The sequence below is a fragment of the Panthera uncia genome, assembly GCF_023721935.1.
Source record: "Panthera uncia isolate 11264 chromosome A1 unlocalized genomic scaffold, Puncia_PCG_1.0 HiC_scaffold_17, whole genome shotgun sequence".
Lineage (NCBI taxonomy): Eukaryota > Metazoa > Chordata > Mammalia > Carnivora > Felidae > Panthera > Panthera uncia.
Genome location: NW_026057577.1, coordinates 48,252,965 through 48,277,168, shown reverse-complemented (window position 1 = coordinate 48,277,168; position 24,204 = coordinate 48,252,965). Strand labels below are relative to the sequence as shown.

The 24,204-nt window shown below is 37.7% G+C and overlaps 1 protein-coding gene across 2 annotated transcripts in view; it reads left to right on the top strand.

Moving 5' to 3' along the window:
* Positions 1–23,879, top strand: part of SGTB (small glutamine rich tetratricopeptide repeat co-chaperone beta) — a 44,528-nt gene extending 20,649 nt beyond the window's left edge. Inside the window, exons 5-11 of one of the 2 annotated variants that reach the window (XM_049649552.1) lie at positions 1,266–1,365; positions 14,561–14,665; positions 18,586–18,712; positions 18,829–18,891; positions 21,888–21,925; positions 22,150–22,233; positions 23,631–23,879. In XM_049649552.1, coding sequence (XP_049505509.1) covers positions 1,266–1,365; positions 14,561–14,665; positions 18,586–18,712; positions 18,829–18,891; positions 21,888–21,925; positions 22,150–22,233; positions 23,631–23,742 — 629 coding nt within the window. In that variant the 3' untranslated portion in view covers positions 23,743–23,879. Of the gene's footprint in view, positions 1–1,265; positions 1,366–14,560; positions 14,666–18,585; positions 18,725–18,828; positions 18,892–21,887; positions 21,926–22,149; positions 22,234–23,630 lie in introns of both variants that reach the window. The other variant, XM_049649551.1, reaches the window with a different exon arrangement.
* Positions 23,880–24,204: the final 325 nt, after the last annotated feature.

Here is a 24,204-nt window from a genome sequence, read left to right as displayed (position 1 = left end):
CAAAAGATAGCCAACAGGAAATTCCTTATTTTGCTGGCTAGTTCTTAACCTAGCTAAATTATTACCAGATGTATCTGTAGATGACTTCCTGAAAATTAGCACCCTGTGGGATAGCCATGGTACCTGAAATTCTTTCTAGAAATTAATGTCCAACAGTCCCCTTTAAGAAATCTGTCTCTGGAATGGATAGCACAAAAAAATATGATCTTCCAATAGCATATTAACATGATTAATTTTACTGGCTTACCCACGTAGCAGAATTCTGAGATTTTGGCTATTCAGTAGCATTTTTTTTTTAAACTTTTTTTTTAAATTTTATTTTTGAGACAGAGAGAGACAGAGCATGAACGGGGGAGGGGCAGAGAGAGAGGGAGACTCAGAATCCGAAGCAGGCTCCAGGCTCTGAGCCATCAGCCCAGAGCCCGACACGGGGCTCGAACTCACAGACCGCAAGATCGTGACCTGAGTTGAAGTTGGACGCTTAACCGACTGAGCCACCCAGGCGCCCCTTCAGTAGGGTTTTTTGTATTGTTTTGTTTTTTGTTTACTTATTTTAAGAGAGTGGGGGGAGGGGGAGAGAAAGAGGGAGAGAGAGAATTTCACTGCACACTGTCAGCCTGGAGCATGATATGGGCCTCAATCCCATGATCCCTGGGATCATGACCTTAGCCTAAATCGAGTGTCACATGCTTAACTGACTGAGCCACCCAGGTGCTCCATAGCAGGTGTATGTTTTGACAAGGGAAGGAGTGGATAATGAGATGATGATGGGGAAGGGGATTGCATCTGGAATGGGGGAGCAGCTCTAAAAGGAAGGCAGGAGATGAATATAAGGAAGGTGAGAAGAGATTAGATTTTGCCATGAGATACTCATAATTGTTGCATTTACTCACTTATGAAGCCTGGATTTAATAAGGTATACAAGCTTTACTTGCTTTAAGACTTCATGTTGTTAAAAATCACTTAAACACACTGATGGCTAAGGAGTGTCAACTGTATAGTAAAATACAAAATTTAGCTCTACTGCTGATGAAAAATCATGTTGGTGGGGCGCCTGGCTCACTCAATTTGTGGAGCATGCGACTCTTGATCTCGAGGTGGTGAGTTCAAGCCCCATATTGAGGGTAGAATTTACTTAAAAAATTAAAAAAAAGAAAAATCACATTGCTGACCTTCATTTTGTTGTAGTTTCTATGATTAAAATGTATCTTTCAGGCTTTTTTGTGTGTGTATGTTATACTTATTGTACATATTGATTATTTTAGGCAATAACCACATGAAAGAAGAAAATTATGCTGCTGCCGTGGATTGTTACACACAGGCGATAGAACTGGATCCAAATAATGCAGTTTATTATTGCAACAGGTAAACTGGCACTGTTGTGGCAGGTTTATAGTTCTTAAACTGTAATTTGTATTAATAGCACTGAAAATTTATTTTGAAATAAATTTATTTCGTAAGATTTATTTTGAAAAATTTGAAAGTTCAGGAAGGTAGAAAGAAGGAAAAATAACCCACAAAATTAACACTCAGAGGTAGTCACTCTTATTAACTAACCTTTGGCATATTTTGTTTGATGTGTCATCGGTTTTAGATTCGTTGTTATTCAGTAGGCATATCATAAACATGTCCTTATTTTGTTGAAACTCTTCATAAACATTCTTTAAATGGATACAGATTAGTCTGTTATTACCTCTTAATCTTTTTTGTATTTCCAGCACCTATCATTGTGGCTGGCAAACAAGCACTAGTTATTTTTTAATAAACGTATAAATGTACCTTATTTTATTGTTTTTTTAAATGTACTTTATATAAATGTACTGGCAGATTGATCCTTTTTTTTTTTCAATATGATGAAGTTGGAATGAACATCTTTGTTTCTCAAATTATTTTCTGAAATTCAGATTTTCTGGACTTTGGGTTTATCCTTGGCTCTGCATTCAATTGATTTAACTGTGTAAACATTCAAAATTTGTCGACGCTGATTGCAAAATTGTTCGAACTTCTTTGAAAAATTTTGAAAATTTATTTCCTTCCCTGGAAGTGTATGAGTGCATCTGTTTTTACCACATCCTTATCAGCACTAAGTACTTGAGTTATCATTATTTATTATTAATTTAATATTAATTTTATTTTAATAGTAATTGTTCTAATTTGTATTTAACTACTGCTAAGGTTGGACATTTTTCACATGTTGGCCATTTGTGTTTGTTCGTTTTCTTACAATTATCTCTTTGTACCTGTGCCCGGCCTTAGCTTGTTTGACCTCATACTTCTTTCTTTCCCTGTTCTGCCCTTTTTAAACAAAGGGTCCGACCCTTATAGGCTACATTTCCCAGGGCCCTTTGTCACCTGAGTTTTGTCTGGGTTCAGTCACAGGAGGTACTGGCAGGAGATTGGAGGGCAGAGGAGGGGAGAAGGCGGGTGTTTCTTCTCCTCTTTTTACATCAGGGTATTTATCCAGCAGGAGCTGCTTCTCATCCTTGTCTCCAGCTCCCACCCAAGACACCTGCTATGGTCACAGCTTTTTCCAGGCGATGTTGGCTTTTGGACTCTGCACTCTGTCCTCTATCTTAGGGATGGTAATGGCTCCTGCTGTTCCTCATCTCTGGATTGCTACACAACAAGATGCCCCTGCCTGGCATCTTAGCTCTTGCATCAACTGTGTAATGAATTCCCTGAACTAAAATAATCTATCTTAAATATTAAAGTTCCAGTATTACTTTCTGCAGTGATGGAAATGTTCTGTATCTGCTTTGTTCATTACAGTCGCCACTAGCCAGAGTGGCTTTTGACCACTTGACATATGTCTAGTGCAAATGAGAAAGTAAATTTTTATTGTTTAATTGATTGAAAACCAATTTAAATTAATTTAAATTTCAGTAGCCACATGTAGCTTATGTCTACTCTCCTGTACAGCATAGCTATATATGAAATATATAATCCATTTGTCCTAATTGCATAGCTTACTGTTTGCCTTTTAATGTTTTTCATATGTAAAGGTTTTAAATATTTGTGTAGACAAGTTTGTTTTTCCTTGTTTTTTTTTTTTTTTTCCTTTCTTTGGAATTTTATTCCAGTGTTTTTAAGTCTTATTCATTTATTTATTTATTTATTTATTTATTTATTTATTTTTGAGACAGAGAGAGACAGAGCATGAACAGGGGAGAGTCAGAGAGAGAGGGAGACACAGAATCTGAAACAGGCTCCAGGCTCTGAGCTGTCAGCACAGAGCCCGATGCGGGGCTCGAACTCACGGACCACAAGATCATGACCTGAGCCGAAGTTGGACACTTAACCTACTGAGCCACCCAGGCGCCCCAGTCTTATTTATTTATTTAAACTCAAGTTAGTTAACATACAGTGTAGTATTGGTTTCAGGAGTAGAACCCAGTGATTCATCACTTACATACAATACCCAGTGCTCAACCCAAGAAGCGCCCTCCTTAATGTCCATCACCCATTTAGCCCATCCTCCCACCCACCACCCCAGCAAGCAACCCTGTTTGAGAGTGTCCAGTGTTTTTAGTCTTAAAGCCTTCCCCATTTGCAGACCTGACAAATAACTTATCTTTCCTTCACATTTAAATTTTATCATTGCAAGTCTGTTTTGGTGAATGGTATCTATTTTAACCAATTTGAAACCTTTTAGGGCAGACATGTATAAAAATTACCTTTTGTTACACAGTAAATTCTTAGATTTGGAAGAGATCTTTAATTTGGTCTAATCTTTCATTGAGTTATCCTTGTGCTATTTAGGGTATTCATACCCTTCTGAGATGACCCCTTCTCCCCTGCATTTTCTTTTATTTAAAAAAAACATTTTTTTTGATGTTTATTTATTTTTGAGAGAGAGAGAGAGAGAGCATACGAGTGAGTCGGGGAGGGGCAGAGAGAGAGGAGAGACAGATTCTGAAGCAGGCCACAGGCTCTGAGCTGTTAACACAGAGCCCTATGCGGGGCTCGAGCCCACAAACTGCGAGATCATGACCTGACCTTAACTGACTGAGCCACCCAGGCGCCCCTCCCCTGCATTTTCTTTCGTGGTTCTGTCTGCTGGAATAGTCTTCCTTATGTTGACACTGAACTTGTTTTCCTGAAGCCCTTGTAGCTAATCTCAGTTGGCAGTTTTAATTTTTATTTTTAAGGGCAGTTACAGAATAATTATGATCCTTCTTTTTCATAATAGTACCTTACATTTTGAAGTTTGCTGCCATGTTCATTTGAGTTCTTTTCTCCACATTGTATATTTGCAGTTTTTCCAATTACACCTTAGATAATATAGCTTAAAGTTCTGCACTTTTGCTCTAAACTTGTTCCAGTTTACCTGTATCTGTTACTCTGTAGTTCCCAGAAATTCATACAGCATTTCCAGAATTGGTCTGACCACAGCAGTCTCCTAGGGCTCTCATTTAACCTACTTCTAGATAACGTAATTATATATGTTAGCGTTTTATAACATTATTTATTGAATTAATATTTTGCTTTTGGTTTATTAAAGTGTCTCTTTATCACACATTCTCTTTATTCTGTCATTCAGTCATATTTTCATTTGACAGGTTCTTGCCAAACACCTGCTGTGTACCAGTGCTGTCACTGGAGGTTTAGTTGTTTGTCTCTTCCAAAATTCAGGATCTTCTATTTTATCCCTGTAGAATTTTATCTTGTTAAAGTCTCTCATGTGTATGACCCTTAATCTTTTCCGGTAATTTGTAAAGTAATGTGTTTACTTTTTGCTCCAAGTTTCATGTCATTTACAAACTTAAGAACGCCACATGTTATATTCTGTCAGTTATGAAGTCAACTAAGGGAACAGTCATAGGGAAGTGGTTAAGAGCAGGGGTTCTGACCCAGCCTCTTTGGATTCTAATTTCTGGCTCTGGCACTTACTAGGTGTGTGACCTTGAGCAGATTACCTAACACAGGTATACTTTAGTTTCCCCATTAGTAAAATTTGGCTAATAGTATTTACCTCATAGGATTGTTGTAGAGATCAAATAGTTAATACATATAAAGTGCTAGGAAGCTTTCTAGTAAAGAGTGTTGTACACAACAGTGTTATTATTGCATAATAATATTGTCTATTCATAATAATATAAATATTAGTTATATATTATATTAAATATATACTATATAATTAATTCTATATTATAATGTTATTATTCAATATTATTATTTATGCACACTGGGTTTTTTTGTTTTGATCAGAATATGAAGAGAGATCCAAATTTATTGGGAGTCCAAATATGTTGTCAATTGTCTTTCTCTGATTTAATAGAGTCTGGTAGTAAGCCTGTTAAAATGAAAAGGAAATGATGTTAGTCTGATAGGTGTTGTTTTGAATTAATCTAGTGTCATTTATCTTCTTTTTGGGGGGTTTCTTACTTTTTTATGAAATACTTGGAAGTTGAAAGAAGTTTGCAGTAAGTACTCTTATATCCATCCATATCAAGATATTGCCTTTAATATTTTAGTATATTTGCTCAATCATATTTTTATTCAGCTATTTGTGCCCCCTCTGTTTATTAGTCCATGTTACTTTTGATGAATTTCAAGGTAAATTGCAGCCATTAGTACATTTTCCTCCTAAATACTTTATCATGCAATATCATTAATAGAATGATAGAATTAAGAGACAAATGCATATACTTGTACAACACAAAACCCCCTATCAAGATACTGAAAATTCTTTATGCTCCTTCAGAGTCAGTTGCCTAAAACATCAGAGGCAACCATTGTTTTCTTTTTTCCACTAGAAGTAAGATTTGTTTCTTTTAGAATTCCACATAAAAGGAATCATACCACATGTACTTTTTTGAGTGAGACTGTTTTTATTCAAGTTAATGGTTTCAAGCTTCACCATGTTCTTGCTTCTCTTAGTGGTTCTTTTTTTTTTTTTAATGTTTATTTATTTTTGAGAGAGAGAAAAAGAGAGAAAGAACATGTACAAGTTGGGGAGGGGCAGAGAGAGAGGGGCTGACAGAGGATCTGAAGCGAGTCTGATGTGGGGCTTAAACTCATGAACTGTGAGATTATGTCCTGAGCTGAAGTCAGACACTCAACCGACTGAGCCACCCAGGTGCCCCTCAATGGTTCTTATTTTTAATTACTCAGTAGTACTCTATTGTTTGAGTGAACCACAATTTGCTAAGCTGTTTTCCTGTTTATGGTCACCTGGGCTGCTTTTAGTTTTTTGTTTTGTACAAAATTTATAGCTGTTGGATCCATAACAAATTTAGTTGTACATACTAGAAATCCAACTACATTATCTTTACCAAAAAAATCCCTTTATTAATATGTTTTAATAATCTAGCCCCCAAAAATAAAAAATCCGAATAATTTGTAGAAAATGAATTCCTCAAGCTATGGTTTTATGTTTTTTATTCCTGTCATCAGGTAAATATATGTTTTAGCATATTAAATATTTGAAACAAAAGTATTTAATGAAGTGTCACTAAATGTTATGACCAGCTGTAGATGTTATCAGAAAATTGCTTGTTTATAGAACACAGTAAGCCATACACTTTTGACTATGAATATAGTAAATTGGATCCTAAATAAATCATTTATTTCAAATGAGACTGGGTTCATTAATAATCTTATGTTTGCTAGTACTGGATTTGAAGAGATTATTGATAATACCTGTGCTTGCTTTTCATTTAATTATGGTTAAATTGAAATCAATAATCAAGCTTATCTTTTTCATTTAAATGGTATCTATTTTCCTGAGGAGTTCAGTAATAGAGCGTGGAATTTAATATTAAATAACTAGAAAACTTTATTTGTATATTTAATACAAATATTGAGAAAAGGTTTAAAAATTTTTTAGACCATAGTGGTTTTTTTTTTTTTTTAACTTTTTTTAATGTTTGTTTATTTTTGAGAGAGATAGACAGAGACAAAGCACAAGCGGGACCAGGCAGAGAGAGAGAGGGAGGGAGACACAGAATCTGATGCAGGCTCCAGTCTCTAAGCTGTCAACACAGCCCGACACAGGGCTTGAACTCATGAACTGTGAGATCATGACCTAAGCTGAAGTCAGACGCCTAACCTCCTGAGCCACTGAGGCACCCCTGGAAGTGATTTTTTTTATTTGTTAAAAAACAATCAGTTGGCATATTTCTTAATCTTGAGTCTTGCTTTTCTAATATTTATCTTAAAGGCTAATGATGCTTTAGGCTCAGGTTAGGTACCAGGAAAACCTGAGTCTTTCCTTGAATACCTATTATTTATTTTTGCCTTTTTTGTTTGCTCCTAGAATTGACCGTGATATGTAACATATCAGTTTATCATACGTTTTACCTTATAGTTATATACATATTTTTTCTTCAGGTGAAGGGCAGAGATTGGATCTTTTTTTTTTTTGTATCCCCTATAGTACCTAGCATTGTGCCTCACAGGAGTTCAGCCAATTTTTTTTTTTTTTTGGTTGCATGGAGGACTATACATAGAGGACTGTACACTTGTATACTGAAAACAACAAATGATTGAGTATAGGTCTAAAACATTTCCAAGTACTTTATAATATGAAATGATATTTTACATTAAACAAGCCAGTTTTCTAGGTCTTCTGTCCCTAAACAGTATTCTTTATTTCTTTTGTACAACCTCATTGCTGATTTGACCCATATTTGTCTCATGCTTCTGGGATGGAGGGATGGTTGAATGACTGAGGCAATAAATGGAATTAAAGATGTACAGGAGAGAGACCAGGCGTGATGGAGAAAATTTGTCCAGAAGACCTCTCAGGTGATGGGGAATTTGAGTTGGAGCTAGATTTGATGGACGTAAAGAAATCAGAGGACAGGGAAAGGGTCTTAGGTTGGAGAGTATAATTTAAAAGGCACAATTAGGAATCATCAGGGCATGGTACCAAGGAATGCTAGAGACAGCATGAGCTCTGAGAAAGCTTGAAACGGAGACCACGTTGTCTGGCACTCTGTTTTCCTCCACCTCCATAAGCAGCATGTAGTCATTAGGCTCCCTGGGAGTTGGACTTGGTTTGTTGAACTTGGAATTGAATCTCAGGTCAGCCACTTAGTAGCTCTGTGATCTTGGGCAGCCACTTAAGCTTTTTGAGCTTCAGTTTTCTCCCTTGTAAAATAGAGGTGATACTAACCACATCATAGGGTAGCTGAAGAGTAATAATGTATGTAAAGGAACTAGCATAGCTCTAGGCTTTCAGTATTTGTTTCTTTCAAAAACAGTGTCATTCCTAGCTGTAGAAAGAGGTTTTTGCTATAACTTATTTATGCATGGTGTACAGTATGGGAGATGTAAGGTATCTGCGATTTATTTTTCTGCCTTATTTTCTCTAAAAATAGAACACAGATTGTATTCATGGTCTTTCTCTAACAAGGTAAAGAAAGCGAGGGTGTCTCCAAACATGGTGACTCTGACTGTATTCTTCTGTTGGAATTTCATTAGTTATGCCCTGATAACCAGACAGCTGGGGCAGTGAGAGCCGGCCACACTGATACTCAGTTCAGACATTGGCATGTTTGGCTTTATCTCACAGAAGATTGGAGTGGAATGCAGCCTGACTTCTCTTCCCTTTCCTGGCCTCAGAGGTTCAGGTGCCTGTATCCTCTTTTGAATGATGCTAGCTTGCAGTTTGTGTTCTAAAGCAAAAGCTGTCAAGATTGAAAGAGGTGTCAGGTCACCCTCTTAATGTTCTGCCCACTCTTCTTCCTTGGTGTGATTCTCCTTGCTTTATTCCTTGTCTTGTTATCAGCATCTGAAGCCAGAGATCAGGGTGTCTTCTCCTCAGTTTCCCTTTTCGATATACCTCCCAGTAGCCCATTTGTTCCCTCCTCCATTTCCATCACTATTCCCTTAGGTTCTTAAATCTGTTAAATTAGTGCTGTAGTAGCTTCATTTGGCTTCACGTTTCTACTTGCCCTCCGCAATCCATTCTTCTGCCAAAAGAGTCTTTCTAAAATGTGAAATTAATCATGTAATTCTTGCTTTTGCTGACTTCTTATGAGTAACATGTTGCAACATCTCTCCGTGGCTTTATGTGCTCTGCCTAGAATGTTTCCTAGGAAAGACTTTAAAACATTTTTTTACATTTATTTTTTATTCATTTTTTTAAAAGTAGCCTCCATGTCCAATGTGGAGCTTGAACTCAGAACCCTGAGATTAACAGTCAGATGTTCTACCGATGAAACCACCTGAGCACCCCTGGAAAGACTTTTTAAATTTCTTCTCTTCCCAGCCTCCTGTCCATGCCCTTCTGCCCTTCCCCACCATGTCCTATGGAGTGGTGCTAATCAGTAATGTAGCTCCTAGCCACATGTGGCTGCTCAGATGTAGGTTCAACTTAACAAAATAAAAAATTCAGTTCCTCACTTGCATTACCATATTTCAAGTGCTCTTTAGTTACAAGTGGGAAGGGACTACTGTATAGAATAACACCGATGAAGAACTTCTTTATCACAGGAAGTTCTATTAGACACCTCTGCAGAAGGTTAACCAGACTTTTCTCATGTTGCCTCTTCCTCTGATACTTTGTCGATACCTCCTTTGATTCCATTGCTGAAATTATCATACTATTTACTTATTTATTTACATGTCTTTTTCCCTATTAAGGCAGTGAAAGATTGGAGGACAGAATTATATCCTCTTCATCACTGTGTATTTGGTTTGGAGTTCAGGGTTTAGCATATTATAGTTTTCAATGAAAGTTTGAGTTGAATTGATACAGTGAATTTTAGAAGGGAGAATTGCCTTTACTTGAAGACTGCTAATCATGAAGCAGTCATATGTCAGCATGTTTTAATGTATATAATCATAAATTATATATTATCTATAATATCATAAGTTTATTATGGAATGTATGTGTATTTAGGAAAATAAATTTAAAACTATTTAAAACCTATTTCAGCTTACTGAAAGAGTAATACATGAACATCCATATATACTTACCTTAGAATCAGAAATAGCTAACATTTGCCATGTTTACTTTTTTTGTCTCTCTTTCTGTCTTTTTATGAGTGTGTGTGTGTGTGTGTGTGTGTGTGTGTGTACCTGTGTATAAAATTTTCTTGGTGGTCCCAAATACTTCAATTATATCTCTTAAGAATAAGGATATACTCTTCATAACTATCATTCCCATCACATGTAAGAAAATGGCATTAATATTGAAATTTCTCCATTTGTCCCCAAAATACCTTCTGTAGCTATCTATGTCTTTTCATCCAGAATCCAATCACTGTTTGTGTATTGCATTTTTCTATGTCACTTTCATCTGCTTTAATCTAGAAAATATTACTGTGTTTATTTATTTATTTATTTATTTATTTATTTATTTTTAATGACAGACATATTTAAAGAGTTCAGGCCAGTGATTTTATAGAATGTGCCATATTCTTGATTTGTGTGACTGCTTCCTCATGATTAATTTGAGGTTAAAGTTTGGTGTGAAGCCTACAAAAATAATAACATAAATAAAAGTGTACCATTTATTACACTATGGTAGGAGGCACATAATTTCAAGCTATCCATTAATGGTGATTGTAAGTTTGATATCTTAGGGTGGTAACCACCATATCTCTCTTATTATTCCTTTTCTAATTAAAAATTATCTGTAGGGTCAGATCATGTGAATATCCATTCCCCAATAATCTTTTACTCAATGTTTTACCATCCATTCATGGTATTTCCTTGACTTAGTAAAATGCTGATTGCTATAAAATGATGATTTTCTGATTTTATAATTTTATTTACATATATTTCCTCACATATTTCTGTAGAGAAGAGCTTATTTCTGTAGAGAAGAGCTTCTTTCCATTCCCTCATTTTTCCTTTCCTCCTCCTTCTCCCTCCCCCAACTCTTTTGAGTATCATTATGGACTCATGAATTTTTAAAACCCTATTTAATATGTTATAATAAATGACCATAATCATTATTTTTGGCACTTCTATTATTCCATATTTAGCTGGTGGGAGCCCCTTTAAACTGGCTATGTGTCTTGTTTTTGGATACTTTCTTACTTTCTGAGACATCAAGGTATTCCACACTGCCTTGTGTTTTCTCTGCCCTGGACCTGAGCCCAGCTATTTCTACAGGTAGCTCCTGTTCTTATTAGTGGAGAATAGAATTCAGAAACCAGGATCTGGTTGCAAGACATGATCATTGCTACTGAAGAAGTGTTAGTGCTTCTTCAGTAAACAGAGCTAGGAAATAGAATTTTTAAAAAGGCATTGGTTTATACAGATATCTTCACAGAAATCTCTCTTACCATTCCCATTTTGTATGGATTTCTGTTCTTCCAGAATGAAAAAAGCTGCCATCTAATACCACCAGTATATTTACTCATTAGCTCTACCCTTCAATATTCTTCAGTTGATAGTCTGATGTCAATATTCTACGACTAGTAAGCCTACAAGTAAACTTCGGTTTCTTTGCAAATTTTTTTCTCCTTAGAATCCACCTCATTAAAAATATATACTCAGAATACTGTACTTGAAATTCACTTGAACTCTTGTTGATACACGGCATCATTTGTTTCTGTTTTACTCCATTTGAAGGTTTGATTTTTTACCCTTTTTGAAGTCTCATTCCCATTTTTTTTTTTAATTTTTTTTTCAACGCTTTTTTATTTATTTTTGGGACAGAGAGAGACAGAGCATGAATGGGGGAGGGGCAGAGAGAGAGGGAGACACAGAATCGGAAACAGGCTCCAGGCTCCGAGCCATCAGCCCAGAGCCTGACGCGGGGCTCGAACTCACGGACCGTGAGATCGTGACCTGGCTGAAGTCGGACGCTTAACCGACTGCGCCACCCAGGCGCCCCTCATTCCCATTTTTATCCTAACTACCCCATGCCACCCATCCTCTGTGACAGTGAAACTTTTCTTAAAAGTTTGATTTCTGAACCATATTAATGTTTTCCATAAAATTAAACTAACAGGATTCATCAGTAATAATGACTCTCTTTATCCTTAATAATACTTTTTGTTTCATTTCTGATATTAGGGTTTCTACATCAGCTTTTTTTTTGCTTGGTTTTCAGTTGGCCCAATTGCCTTTTTCTGTCCCTTTAATATGTATGTGATTATGTTTTAGGTGATATGTATACAGTTTGAGAAACTGATTTTTATCTAGTTTACTTTGTAATTGCTTTTAAGTTTGAGTTTTTTTTTTTTTTATTTTTTTAACGTTTTATTTATTTTTGAGACAGGGAGAGACAGAGCATGAACAGGGGAGGGTCAGAGAGAGGGAGACACAGAATCTGAAACAGGCTCCAGGCTCTGAGCTGTCAGCACAGAGCCCGACACAGGGCTTGAACTCATGGACCGTGAGATCATGACCTGAGCCAAAGTCAGCCGCTTAACGATTGAGCCACCCAGGCGCCCAAGTTTGAGTTGTTCTTATGCTATGATATGTTCTGGCTTCTCTCTCCCCTTCTTTTTTTTATTTTTTGCCTTTTATTGTAATGATTTATTTTTACTTCATTTTTTCTAATTGTTTGGAAGTGATATATTCTATATCTCTTATTTTAATGGTCATTTAAAAAAATATTTATTTTTGAGAGAATGCAAGCGGGGGAGGGGCAGGGAGAAGGAGCCAGAGGATTCAAAGCAGGCTTCATGCTGACAGGAGCGAGCCTGATGTGGGGCTTGAACTCACAAACCATGAGATTGTGACCTGAGCTTAAGTTGGATGCTCAACTGACTGAGCCACCCACGTGCCCCTTAATGGTCATTTTTAGTGGCCATCTTTGTCATGCTTGTTAGTGTGTGTTGAATGTTGAGTCGCTAAACCCATACCTCTTTTTCATGTGAACTACCAAATTGGGTTTGTTGAATTCTATACTTTCACACTTAAATTTTTTTTTCACTAAAAGAAAGGAGGCTATATGTTTATTTTTTTTTTAAGTTTATAACCTAATTTGAAAAGAAAGGGTCTCAGTCATGCTATATGAAGAAAAATTGACAGAAAATTGGACTCACCACCACATTTCCTTTATAGCCTGCCAGCCACCCGTCACTCACACCACAGGAACCTAAGCACTGTTGAGGCCAGGAATCTTATTTTTAGTTATTTATTTGTTTGTTTACTTAAAATTTTTTTTAATGTTCATTTATTTTTGAGAGAGAGACAGAGTGTGAGCTGGGGAGGGACAGAGAGAGAGGGAGATACAGAATCTGAAGCAGGTTCCAGGCTCTGAGCTGTCAGCACAGAGCCCAATATCGGCCTTGAACCCAGGAACTGTGAGATCATGACCTGAGCCAAAGTCGGACACTCAACCGACGGAGCCACCCAGGCACCCCTATTTTTATTTATTTTTTTATTTGAGAGAGAGAGAGAAAGAGAGAATGAAAGAATCCCAAACAGGCTCCACTCTCAGCACAGAGCCTGATTGATGTGGGGTTCGATCTCATGAACTGTGAGATCACGATCTAAGCTGAAACCAAGAGTCGGTTCTTAACCAACTGAGCCACCCAGGCGCCCCCGGAATTGTTATTTTGATTAGTGCTCTATCCATTAGGCCTAGAAAAGTGTCTGTGCATTAGCTAGACCTTGATAGATATATGAGTTGAATGAATAAATAAGAACTATTTATTCTGGAATAAATAGAAGAATGAATAGGGCAGTAGTGGGATGGAGGGCAGGAGACGTTATGGAATGTTTTAGTTTGAAGGGCTCGCATGTAGAACAGTCATTCTGCTTATTTAGTCATTCTGCTTATGGCCTTGAGGGTTGAAGTGGGCACTATAACAGGGAAACAGAGGGCTGTCTACTCAAGATTGTGTACAGGAAGAGGAAGTGGCTTGATTATACTGTCAGGCCCCAGTTATTCCAGGAGAGATTTGTTAGAGGTAACCTAGAAGGGATTCAATAGTGCTTAATTGCTCTGAGATTCTGTGCTCAGTGGATGGAATGCATTGCCATCCTTTGTTTGCAGCCAGATTCTGGCACACGGGTAAGTTAGATTTTCATCTTAGACTTGCCAGATGATGATCTTAACCCTACTAGTAAAGTGATCATTTAACAGCATACCCCTGGGTAGCCATTTGCCACTGTCTCTCACTCTGCATTCTCCTCTAGTAATTCCTGGTGTTTTCAGTTTTCTGTTTGGGCAAATTCAAAAGGCAATAAGTAGGTAGATCAGTTGTATGATTCACTTATTTGTCTTTTCTGTAGGAAAGCACACAGTGAAAGGTGGCCTGCATATTTTCTCTGAATTATTTTTTAATTGTTTTAATGTTTATTTTTGAGAGAGAGACAGAGAGGTAGAGAGATGGAGACACTGAGTCCTAAGCAGGCTTCAGGCTCTGAGCTGTTAGCACAGAGCCCGATAGGGGGCTTGAACTTACAAACCACGAGATCATGACCTGAGCTGAAGTCAGACGCTTAACCAACTAAGCCACCCAGGAGCCCCTGAATTTTGTTTTTGAGTTATCTTTTTGATTGTAGAATTATCTTGGTTTGATTTAGATATTTACTGGAAGTTATATGCAAAGTGGGACAAGGAAAATATAGTTTTATTAGTACTAATCTCAATTAGTGCCTTGAGGCAGCTTGTAATAAATATCTCTTCTCTTTCTCTTAGGGCTGCTGCTCAGAGTAAATTAGGTCACTACACAGATGCAATAAAGGATTGTGAGAAAGCAATAGCAATCGATTCAAAGTACAGCAAGGCCTATGGGAGAATGGGGTAAGTTCTGGCAAAATGTTCAAAGTAGTACCAAGGAGTATCAAATATGCTGTTCTTAATGGCTTGGTTTTCAATTTCCTGCTTAAATATTGCATTCTCTATTAGGAGGATAAATATAACATTGAGAGAGGAAATGACTGCAATTTCTATGACTTGGGATAGAGATGATCAGTTGTATGATGAATGGTTGGTTGTTGGAGAAAATAATACAACCTTACTCAGTAGACTCACTTCCTGTTCAAGGCCACAAATCTCAAATGAGCACTCAATATCTTGGCAGACAATGCTACTATACTTGCTTCCAAATTCACCTTACTACGCTGAGTGGCTGCTTCTCACTTTTTCTCTCTTCAAATTTCTACCATACCCTCTATGGCAGCTCTCAGCTGATGGTATTGCCTTGCACTTAATTAAGAAAATAGATCCATGTAGAAGAAAAATAACTCTTCCTACTTCTGAATCAACCAATCTACTTGCATTTATATCCTCACAGACTGCCTTTTATTCCTTTTCAAATGGGAGGGTTCTTATCTAAGACTTCATTCATGCCTTAGGTCTTATCCTTTTGTACCTTCTTCAGGACTTTACCCTTGGAGTCCTCTCCTTTATCTTCTGCAACACAAGGTTGTCTCTAACAGCGGCAGTGACTGCGCGTGGAAAGGTCCTAGAAAATAACCCACTGGAACCAAGATTTTACTCCGTGAGGCCATTTCCCAGCTCCTCTTTTTCTGCATTGTCCCCATGGCTGGCTGGGTTTGCTCCCTCATCTCCCTCATGTCTCATTTGCTCTCCACTCACTCCAATAAGGCCTTTGTCTCTATCACTGTGCTGACAGCCCTGTTCAAGGTCACCAGTTGTCTATATTTTGCCAAGGCCAGTGTTCGTTTCTGTATCCTTACCCTGCTCCATGTTTTAGTATTTGGCACAAGTAACTTTTTTTGTAAGATTATTTAAGTAATCTCTCTACCCAGTATGGGGGCTTTGAACTCACGAGCCCAAGATCAAGAGTCACATGCTTTTCTGACTGAACCAGCCAGGTGCCCCAGCATGATTGACTCATTTTTGAAATACTTTATTCTCTCTGCTTCTCTGTCATCATACTTCCTAGTTTTCCTTCTCCTTCACTGGATGCTCTTTCCTCGTCTCTCTTACTGTTTCTTCCTTCTCTACTGCCTCTAAATAATGGCGTACTTCAGGGCTTTCTCTCCTGCTGCTGTCGTTTGTCTGTTCTCTCTTCTGATTCTGTCCTGTCCCATGCTTTTAAATTCCATTTTAAGTCCGTACTCATTATTCATGGAGTCTGTATTCATGAATTTGCCTACATGCTGCAATTTGTTTGCAACCCCCAAATCAATACTCACTGTGCTTTGGTGGTCATTCACAGAAGGGTGAAAAATTTGAGTCACTTGTCTATCATGCCAGTTCTCCGCAGAGGTCTGATAAAGCTCTGCCTTTTTGTTTTAGCTCTAGGCTGTAAACAAGTGTCCTTTTCACAGTTTTTTTAGTGCTGTATTTTTTTTTTTTTTTTTGCTTTTTTATGCCTTTTGTGGTTGATTTCCTGTTTACACTGACCCCCACATGTAGGCTGAAGTGTTGTCTAGTGTTCCTAAGCACAAGAAGGCTAGAATGCACCTTATGAAGAAAATACATGTGTTAGATAATTCTTGATCAGAAATGAGTTAGTGCTGTTGGCTGTTAGTTCATTGCTAATGAATCAGTAATATATATTAAATAAGGTTTCTTTAAACAGAAACACATGTAAAATAAGATTATATTTTGACCTATTGATGAAAATGTTGTAACCAAAAGCTCACAGGATCCCAACCCTGTATTTCCTCTAGGAGGAGTTGTTCATTATTTACTAACTTAGTGTTTGTGGTGACTTTATAGAATTTAACTACTGTTATTAATGAGACTCAGCTTTGTTTGATGGAGCTCTTAAGTTATATGCCTGAATTCCATACTCATATATTCAATTACTTTTCATCTCCACCTAGATATTTAATAGGCATTTAAAGCTTAACATGTCCCCAAAAGAACTTTTGTTCCCTTCTTAAATCTTCCCCATCTCAGTAAATGGTGTCATCATTCACCTATACCCAGTGCTCAGGTCAAAAGCCTAGGAGTCTCCTTCATTCTTATTACACCTGACACAACTAATTCTATCAGCAAGTCCTGTCAATTCTGGTTTCCATAATCAGTACTACGTATCTTGAATGCTGTCTTGTTTATAGCCCTAGTCAAATTATCATCTCGTAAATAGGCTATTGCAGTAGCTTCATAACTGGTGCCCTTGCTACCCTTCCACCCCCACCCATGTCAGTCTTCTGCAGAGAAGCCAGAGTGAACATTTTAAAACATAGATCAGATCTGTCATTCCATTGCAACCAGAATAAAATCCAGACTCCAAACCACAGTCATATATGATCTGGCACCTAATTATTCCCTGATGTCATCTCTTTCCACACTTTATTTTCTGTGCTTCCTCCTCATCAGCTTTTGTCCCGTTCCTTGAGCCTTCTCAGGGCCATTGTGTTTGCTGTGTCTTCTCTTTAGATGCCCCTCCTCTGATTTTCATGTGGCTGCCTTCTTCTCATCACTCAGGTCTTTTTAGTGTGCCTGTCTTTGAGGAGCTCCCCTATTCATTCTCCTTAATATTACTATTTTTTTTTTTTGTTTTCTTATTGCTTATTTTCCCAGGGAGGATGAAATTTTCTTAAACTCAAGGACTTTTCCTTTCTCATTGTGAACTATAAAGTAGTCTCTGGTATGCAGTAGGATTTCAATAAATACTTATTGACTGTTGATTAGTTGAGCACTCTGATGACGTATCTTTCATGGTTGACAAGTAGAAAACAAATTAGGTCCTAAGAACTTTTCTTTGGTTAGGCCCTGTATTCTGTCTAGATCAGAAGTCTGGGAGGCAAGTCGTCCAAGAAAGAATTGGGGTAATTTATTAAAAATGAACATAGAACAAATAAAAAACCTCAGTACTTTCTCTCCATATACACCATTATTATGTAGTTCTGAAGTAATTGTCTGATAAATAAATTCTACTAACTAGGTAGCGAAAATATAAAAATTTAGTAACTAACTCTTTGATCTGTGCCTGGGATATGTGTTGAGTTGTAAAGGGTGCTAATTTTATTTACTTGACAATAAACATGTCTTGTTCAGGAGAAGCTTGCTGATACCTCATAGCCCATTTTTATTTTTTATTTTTATTTCTATTTATTTTTTTTAATTAAAAAAATTTATTTTAATGTTTATTTATTTTTGAGAGAGCATGAGTAGGGAAGGGGCAGAGAGAGAGGAAGACACAGAATCTGAAGCAGGCTCCAGGCTCTGAGCTGTCAGCACAGAGCCCGCTGTGGGCTCGAACTCAGGAACTGCGAGATCACAACCTGAGCCGAAGTTGAACGTTTAACTGACTGAGCCACCCAGGAGCCCCTATTTTTACTTTTTTAATGGCAAATTGACATTTATTGTGGCTCAGTGTCCCTGCTAGGAAGAAGGAAGAAAGTGGGACATTAGGAAGCACAAATCTAGTTCAGAGTTCTTGAAATGGTTTTAGCTTCATGGAGTTAAAATGGCCACAGGATTGTTAGCTCTCATCTTTGTGGAGCTTTATCATTCATAAGGCAAATTACTTCACATATTAGGCTTAAAATTGGAAGGGTAGGTAAGAGTCATTTCTAAGCATTAAATTCATGATTCATAGGACAGCCACGTTTGTCAGCAAGCAGAATAGATAAAGTCCAGACTTACGAATCTTGGAATTAGAAGGAATTTTAGTGACACTTCTGTGAATCATAGTACAGTGAATAAGTTAAATGTGTAGTCTGGATTCACATCGAATACTGAGACAGATGTTTCTTTGTGATGTTCTTTAATCATATCTTATATTTTATTCTTTTCAGACTGGCCCTCACTGCCATAAATAAATTTGAAGAAGCAGTTACAAGTTATCAAAAGGCATTAGATCTTGACCCTGAAAATGATTCTTACAAGTCAAATCTGAAAATAGCAGAACAGAAGTTAAGAGAGGTATCTAGTCCTGTAAGTTATTAATGCCAAGTGAGGGAAATATTTTCTCTCATTCACAATTTATTAGAATCAAATTTTAGTGGTTAGAATAATTCTCAGATATAATTGTTTTACAGACAGGAACTGGATTGAGCTTTGACATGGCTAGCTTAATAAATAATCCAGCCTTCATTAGTATGGTGAGTATATTTCCTTTTCTGCTCTGCTGGCTGTTTTCCATAGAGTTATATGGTTCCCAAACTTGAAGAAACAAATAGGGGAGCTTTTGTAGAGGTGGTGGGGGTAACAGCAGTAGAATGGTCATATAATGCTCTGGCTCAGGTATGGATCTCTTTATGAGAAAGCCATGGATGGACTTTAGGAAGCCCATGGATTCCCTGAAATTATATATAAAAATTTGTATACATGTACGTATATGCATTTTTCTAGAGAGAACTGTTTTTCTTTTTCATCTGATTGGTGAAGGGGTCTGCAAATCTACAAAAGATTAAAAACAACTCTTTTACGTGAAAGTGGCCTTAGGAAGATCCCTAATAATGGAGGTCTGATCTAAGGAGTTTGGCTGTGGTGGTTCCCTAAGCTCTCCTCTCAACATGGTCTGCTTCCTTCCTTTCATAAGAGTTTATTTGAACTTTTAGTATAATTCTCCTTTGTATGTACTTCATCTTACAAAACAACAAATCACTCATGGATCTTTTTGAAAACATATATGTTCTGGTCCAAAATGTGGAAACTCTGATTTCATGGGTCAGGGATATTACCTGGGTAATCTGTAATATTTCTGGCTGAGAATCATTCATTCCACCACATGCCATGCCCTTGGAAGGTTGCGGTACTAGTGTTTGCCTTTGGTTCCTTCAAAAAATGTTGTCATGCATCCACAAAAATCTTCATTTGAGTTGAAATGCATGGAGAGCTCATTCCCAGTGAGTTAAAGAAGTCTTTTGAACATTTAGTAGGTTTGTAGCAATTGGTAGTTGAAATCTTTGTAGACAGTAGTTAATTAGGACTTGCAAATAATTCAGGAACTCTCTTCAAGTCTCAGGATTGAGCCCATCAAATTTAAGTTGGTCTTCCGGTTTACATGTCAACAATTATATGTCTCTTTGTAGGTTTTGTGACATTTTTAAGCATTGTTACTCATTTGCGGGTGTCAGGTTATGCTCTTGAAGCAGGATGTGAAAATGGATTTCTTATACTTTCAGATTTGGTTTAGCCAAAATCTGCTTTGGATGCTGTGCACCAAAGTGAAGTGTTGCAAAAGGTGTGGGTAAAAAACATACTGTGTGACTTGTATAAAGAGTCAGGTTGATAGAGAGTCAGGCTTTTTGGAGAAAGCTATTGAAGTTACAAAGCCCTTTTTCATGTATGAGGGAAGTAAAGGGCTGCCTTCCTCTCTAGCCCACAGAGAAAAGGCTTTTCTGGCCTTCTTAGCTTTCTAAATGGCCCTCAGTTTGGAAGACAGTAGACTGGGGTCTGACATGCCAGCTAAAGAAGGCGGTATGGTTTAGGAAGTAACTGTACTGAAGCCAGTGGAGGGGAGATGTGTTTCCTGTGGACCAAGGTGAGCACATGTGCTCATAAGATAGTCCTGTGTGAATCTGCCCAGAAAGGTTTCCAATACAGAGCCTCAGGACTAGAGGGCTGTGAAGAACCTGGGACTACAGTGTTCTTCATACTGTCCTTCCAGAAAGTTAATTACCTTTTTCAGAGAATGGACGAGAAATGCCCAGATTGGTGGGGGTGGGGGAAGTTTCTGCAGGACCTCAAAAGTGCCGCTATAGAGAACCAGAGTAGTTTTAAACAACTTGCACACCCACTGAGCACAGGTGCAGAACCACTGAGCTAGTACCAGTCATCAAAGAATTTGCCTGCACCTGTGACTCTCTTCCTTCCCACAGAGCCAGGACTCTTGCCTAACAAGCTGGGAGAAGAGGCATAGAGGCACTGTGGTGAAAAAAGAGCAGGCAACTGGCCCACCTCTAGTAGGCCCATGTTTGGGAGGTGAAACGTTTTGCCTGTAAATGAATTTTATGTATTTGGTTATTACAGCGAGCAAGAAGTGAATTCCGGAGGTTGTTTTCTACGTTAGAGTGACTAGAGGACTGCATACTTCAAAGTGGCCAGAAAAGCTCTAGCATCTCCTCTGTATCTCTTCTACGTCCCAGAAACTAGAAGAGGGTGAACTGCTTTTGCAGAATCAGATAAAAAGGTCTGTGAAAGGAGCACCTGGGTGTCTCGTTCAGTTAAGCGTTCTACTCTTGATTTCAGCTCAGGTCATGATCTCACGGTTTGTGAGTTAGAACCCCACATCAGGCTTTGTGCTAACAGCACAAAGCCTGCTTGGGATTCTGTCTCTCTGTGCCCTTCTCCCACTCATGCTCTTTCTTGCTCTCTATCAAAATAAACTAAAAAAAAAAAAAAAAAAAAAGATTGTGAAATGAAATGCTTTATATTTATAGCTTATAAATCCTGGTTTTCCTGCATAATGTCCATAGCACTCATGTGTTGGTACCAGAAGCACCAATCCTGAAACTTAAGGAGAGTTATTGAATTGTTGGCAAGTCAAACAGTTCTCTTTATGGTAATGAGAGCACGTGATGGCTTCTCCCAACACCTTGTTTAGGGTCAGTGAATGAAAAATTACTGTCTACAAAGATTTAGACTCCATTTAAATTTTACATGAACATTGTTGATGGAACAAATTTGAGGCAAAAAAAATTGTTATGCTTTCAAAACGAAAAGTTATACAAGTGAATAGAATTCTCCTCCTACTGTAAGCACAGGAACGATTAATACTGCTGAGCCCCATGGAGCAAGGTCACATCTCCTAGAGTCCTCTTTTGAAGGAGACCCTCAAGGGTAGAAGATTCTTTAGCCATACTTTTAAAGTTTTTATTTTTCCTGTTGGCTTTATTGATCTGGTCAGTAGTAGGAAGTAAACTGCTTAGTTTATTATAGTGTTTGTAACCTCTTTATCCTTGCAATATACTTTCATTGCCATTTTTTTTAGTACTTGTCTATTTTTTACATTCCCACTTTGTTGAGTATGCTAAAACTCTAGAAAATGTTACTATATACTGGTTTTGCTTTCATTCTTTTTTTTTCCAAGTCTGTGTTAAAGACCCATAAATATTAACTGCCTTTAATGGGAAATGCTGCTTTTCAATTCCAGGCAGCAAGTTTAATGCAGAATCCTCAAGTTCAGCAGCTGTAAGTATATTTTCCCTTTCCACCTACCTGCCAGGTTCCTAATTTGAGCACATCACCTCCAAAATGATAAGTGATAAATGATAGATGAATGCCAATTAGAACTGATAGCCATGCACATTTGACCTGACTTCCTACACAGGGCAGGTATATTTAGCTGATTTCTCCTTAGTCTGCTCGTTAAGAATATATACCAATCCTAGTGATCTATCTTTTGCCTATTCTAGAATGTCAGGAATGATGACAAATGCCATTGGGGGACCTGCTGCTGGAGTTGGAGGCCTAACTGACCTGTCTAGCCTCATCCAAGCGTAAGTGTTACTTAAATACAAATAGTAAAAAAGTTTGTTTTACAGCTTGCCTCTAAAGTGAGAGGACCAGGGTTTCCTTTTTAAAATTTTCTTTCACTGTTCTTATCAGTGGCCTCAGTAGTTATGCAATCTAGAGAAGTTTATAAATTGGAATTTTCAGACTGAAGGGCAGAAATCCAGAAGATCTGGATCCATGAAAAAGTTTTCTGGCAGATTTGAATAGCTACTCAAGGATGTAGATATAAGTCAAATATCTACTTAAAGAATGTATTAACTTATTAATTTAGGTGTATCTAAAAATCACATATTACATATATTAATGTTCCAACAATGTAGGAAACCATTTCATTTGAACTTTTCAGTGCATGTCATCACTAAAGATACTTTTTGCATCTTCTCGTTACTTGAGCGCACTACCTTCACTTCCACCCAAGATACTTTTTTTTTAGTGTTTATTTATGTATTTTGAGATAGAGCAAGCATGTGAGTGGGGGAGGGGCAGAGAGAGAGACAATCTCAAGCAGGCTCTGTCAGCACAGAGCTCAATTGAGGCTCGATCTCCCAAACCGTGAATTCATGGCCTGAGCTGAAATCAAGAGTTGGATGCTTAAGCGACCGAGCCACCCAGGTGCCCCAAGATACTCTACTCTTTGAATTGATTTTTCAATCTGTGTGTCATGTTGTCACTGGAAATGTTATATGAAGACACAAATAGCATTTCCTTTTTTTTTTTTTCAATATATGAAATTTATTGTCAAATTGGTTTCCATACAACACCCAGTGCTCATCCCAAAAGGTGCCCTCCTCAATACCCATCACCCACCCTCCCCTCTCTCCCACCTCCCATCAACCCTCAGAGCATTTCCTTTTTTGATCACAACCATGTTACCCCGCTTAGAATAGTGCATTTTTACAGTGATCTTTAAGTGGCATGATTATAGTGATATGTAACACTTGTAATTGAGGGTTACACACTCAGGAATTTGTATTACATTTCTTTGCCTTTGTAAAAATCAGTTCTCTTAGGTGACATATAGGTGACCAGAATGGGTATGACACCTATCATACCTGATGACAAGAGAAATTCCTTGCCTTGTATTTGAGCACATACAATGAAAGCATGTACTTTTCAGCCCTTAGCTTGTCGTGTGGATTGTATGCATTTCAGGGAGTCACTTTTTAGCATGGGTGTTTTGTTCCTTATAAAGAACACTGTGCTGTAATAATGCTGTATGGAGGCATTAGTAAACTTGAAGATACTAAAGCCATGATTCTAAAACTTGTTTTTATAGAAAAGCTTCCCTCTGAGTAATACCCACATCCTTTGCACTTCTTTTCGCATGGGTATTATGTGACTGGAAATTCCTAATTCATACCACTTTGCCTCTTTACTACAGGGGACAGCAGTTTGCTCAGCAGATACAGCAACAGAACCCTGAACTTATAGAGCAACTTAGAAATCACATCCGGAGCAGATCATTCAGCAGCAGTACTGAAGAACATTCCTGACTTGACCAGGGACCCTAGCCCAGAGCACAAATGATTATGGCTCTTAAATGTTTGCTGTAGATAGTGGCCAAAACAAAGACACCTAAAGAATCAATCTGTCTAGATGATAGGTTTATCATAAACAGACTTGAACATGACTCCTTTGTAAACAAATGATCATTAGCCCTGTTGAGTGCTAGTATAGTACTGAACAGGGTTCCATTTTCAAATCAAATCATCATCATCATATTTGTATATTAGACCTAATAGCAGAGTATATTTATTGAACAGTAGCGCTGTGTATTGGCAAGTTCTCTAGCTCCAAACTCCCTTAAGCAGACTTTTTTGAAAGATGGGGATGACCAAGAGGAAAGGTTTCTCATGCTGATTCAGGAGAAATATACGGCCATGGAACAGCATGTTTGGAGAGAAGAAATTTGTTGCCTAGTTTTAGCTCTGATAGTGCTATCAGTACTGAATATC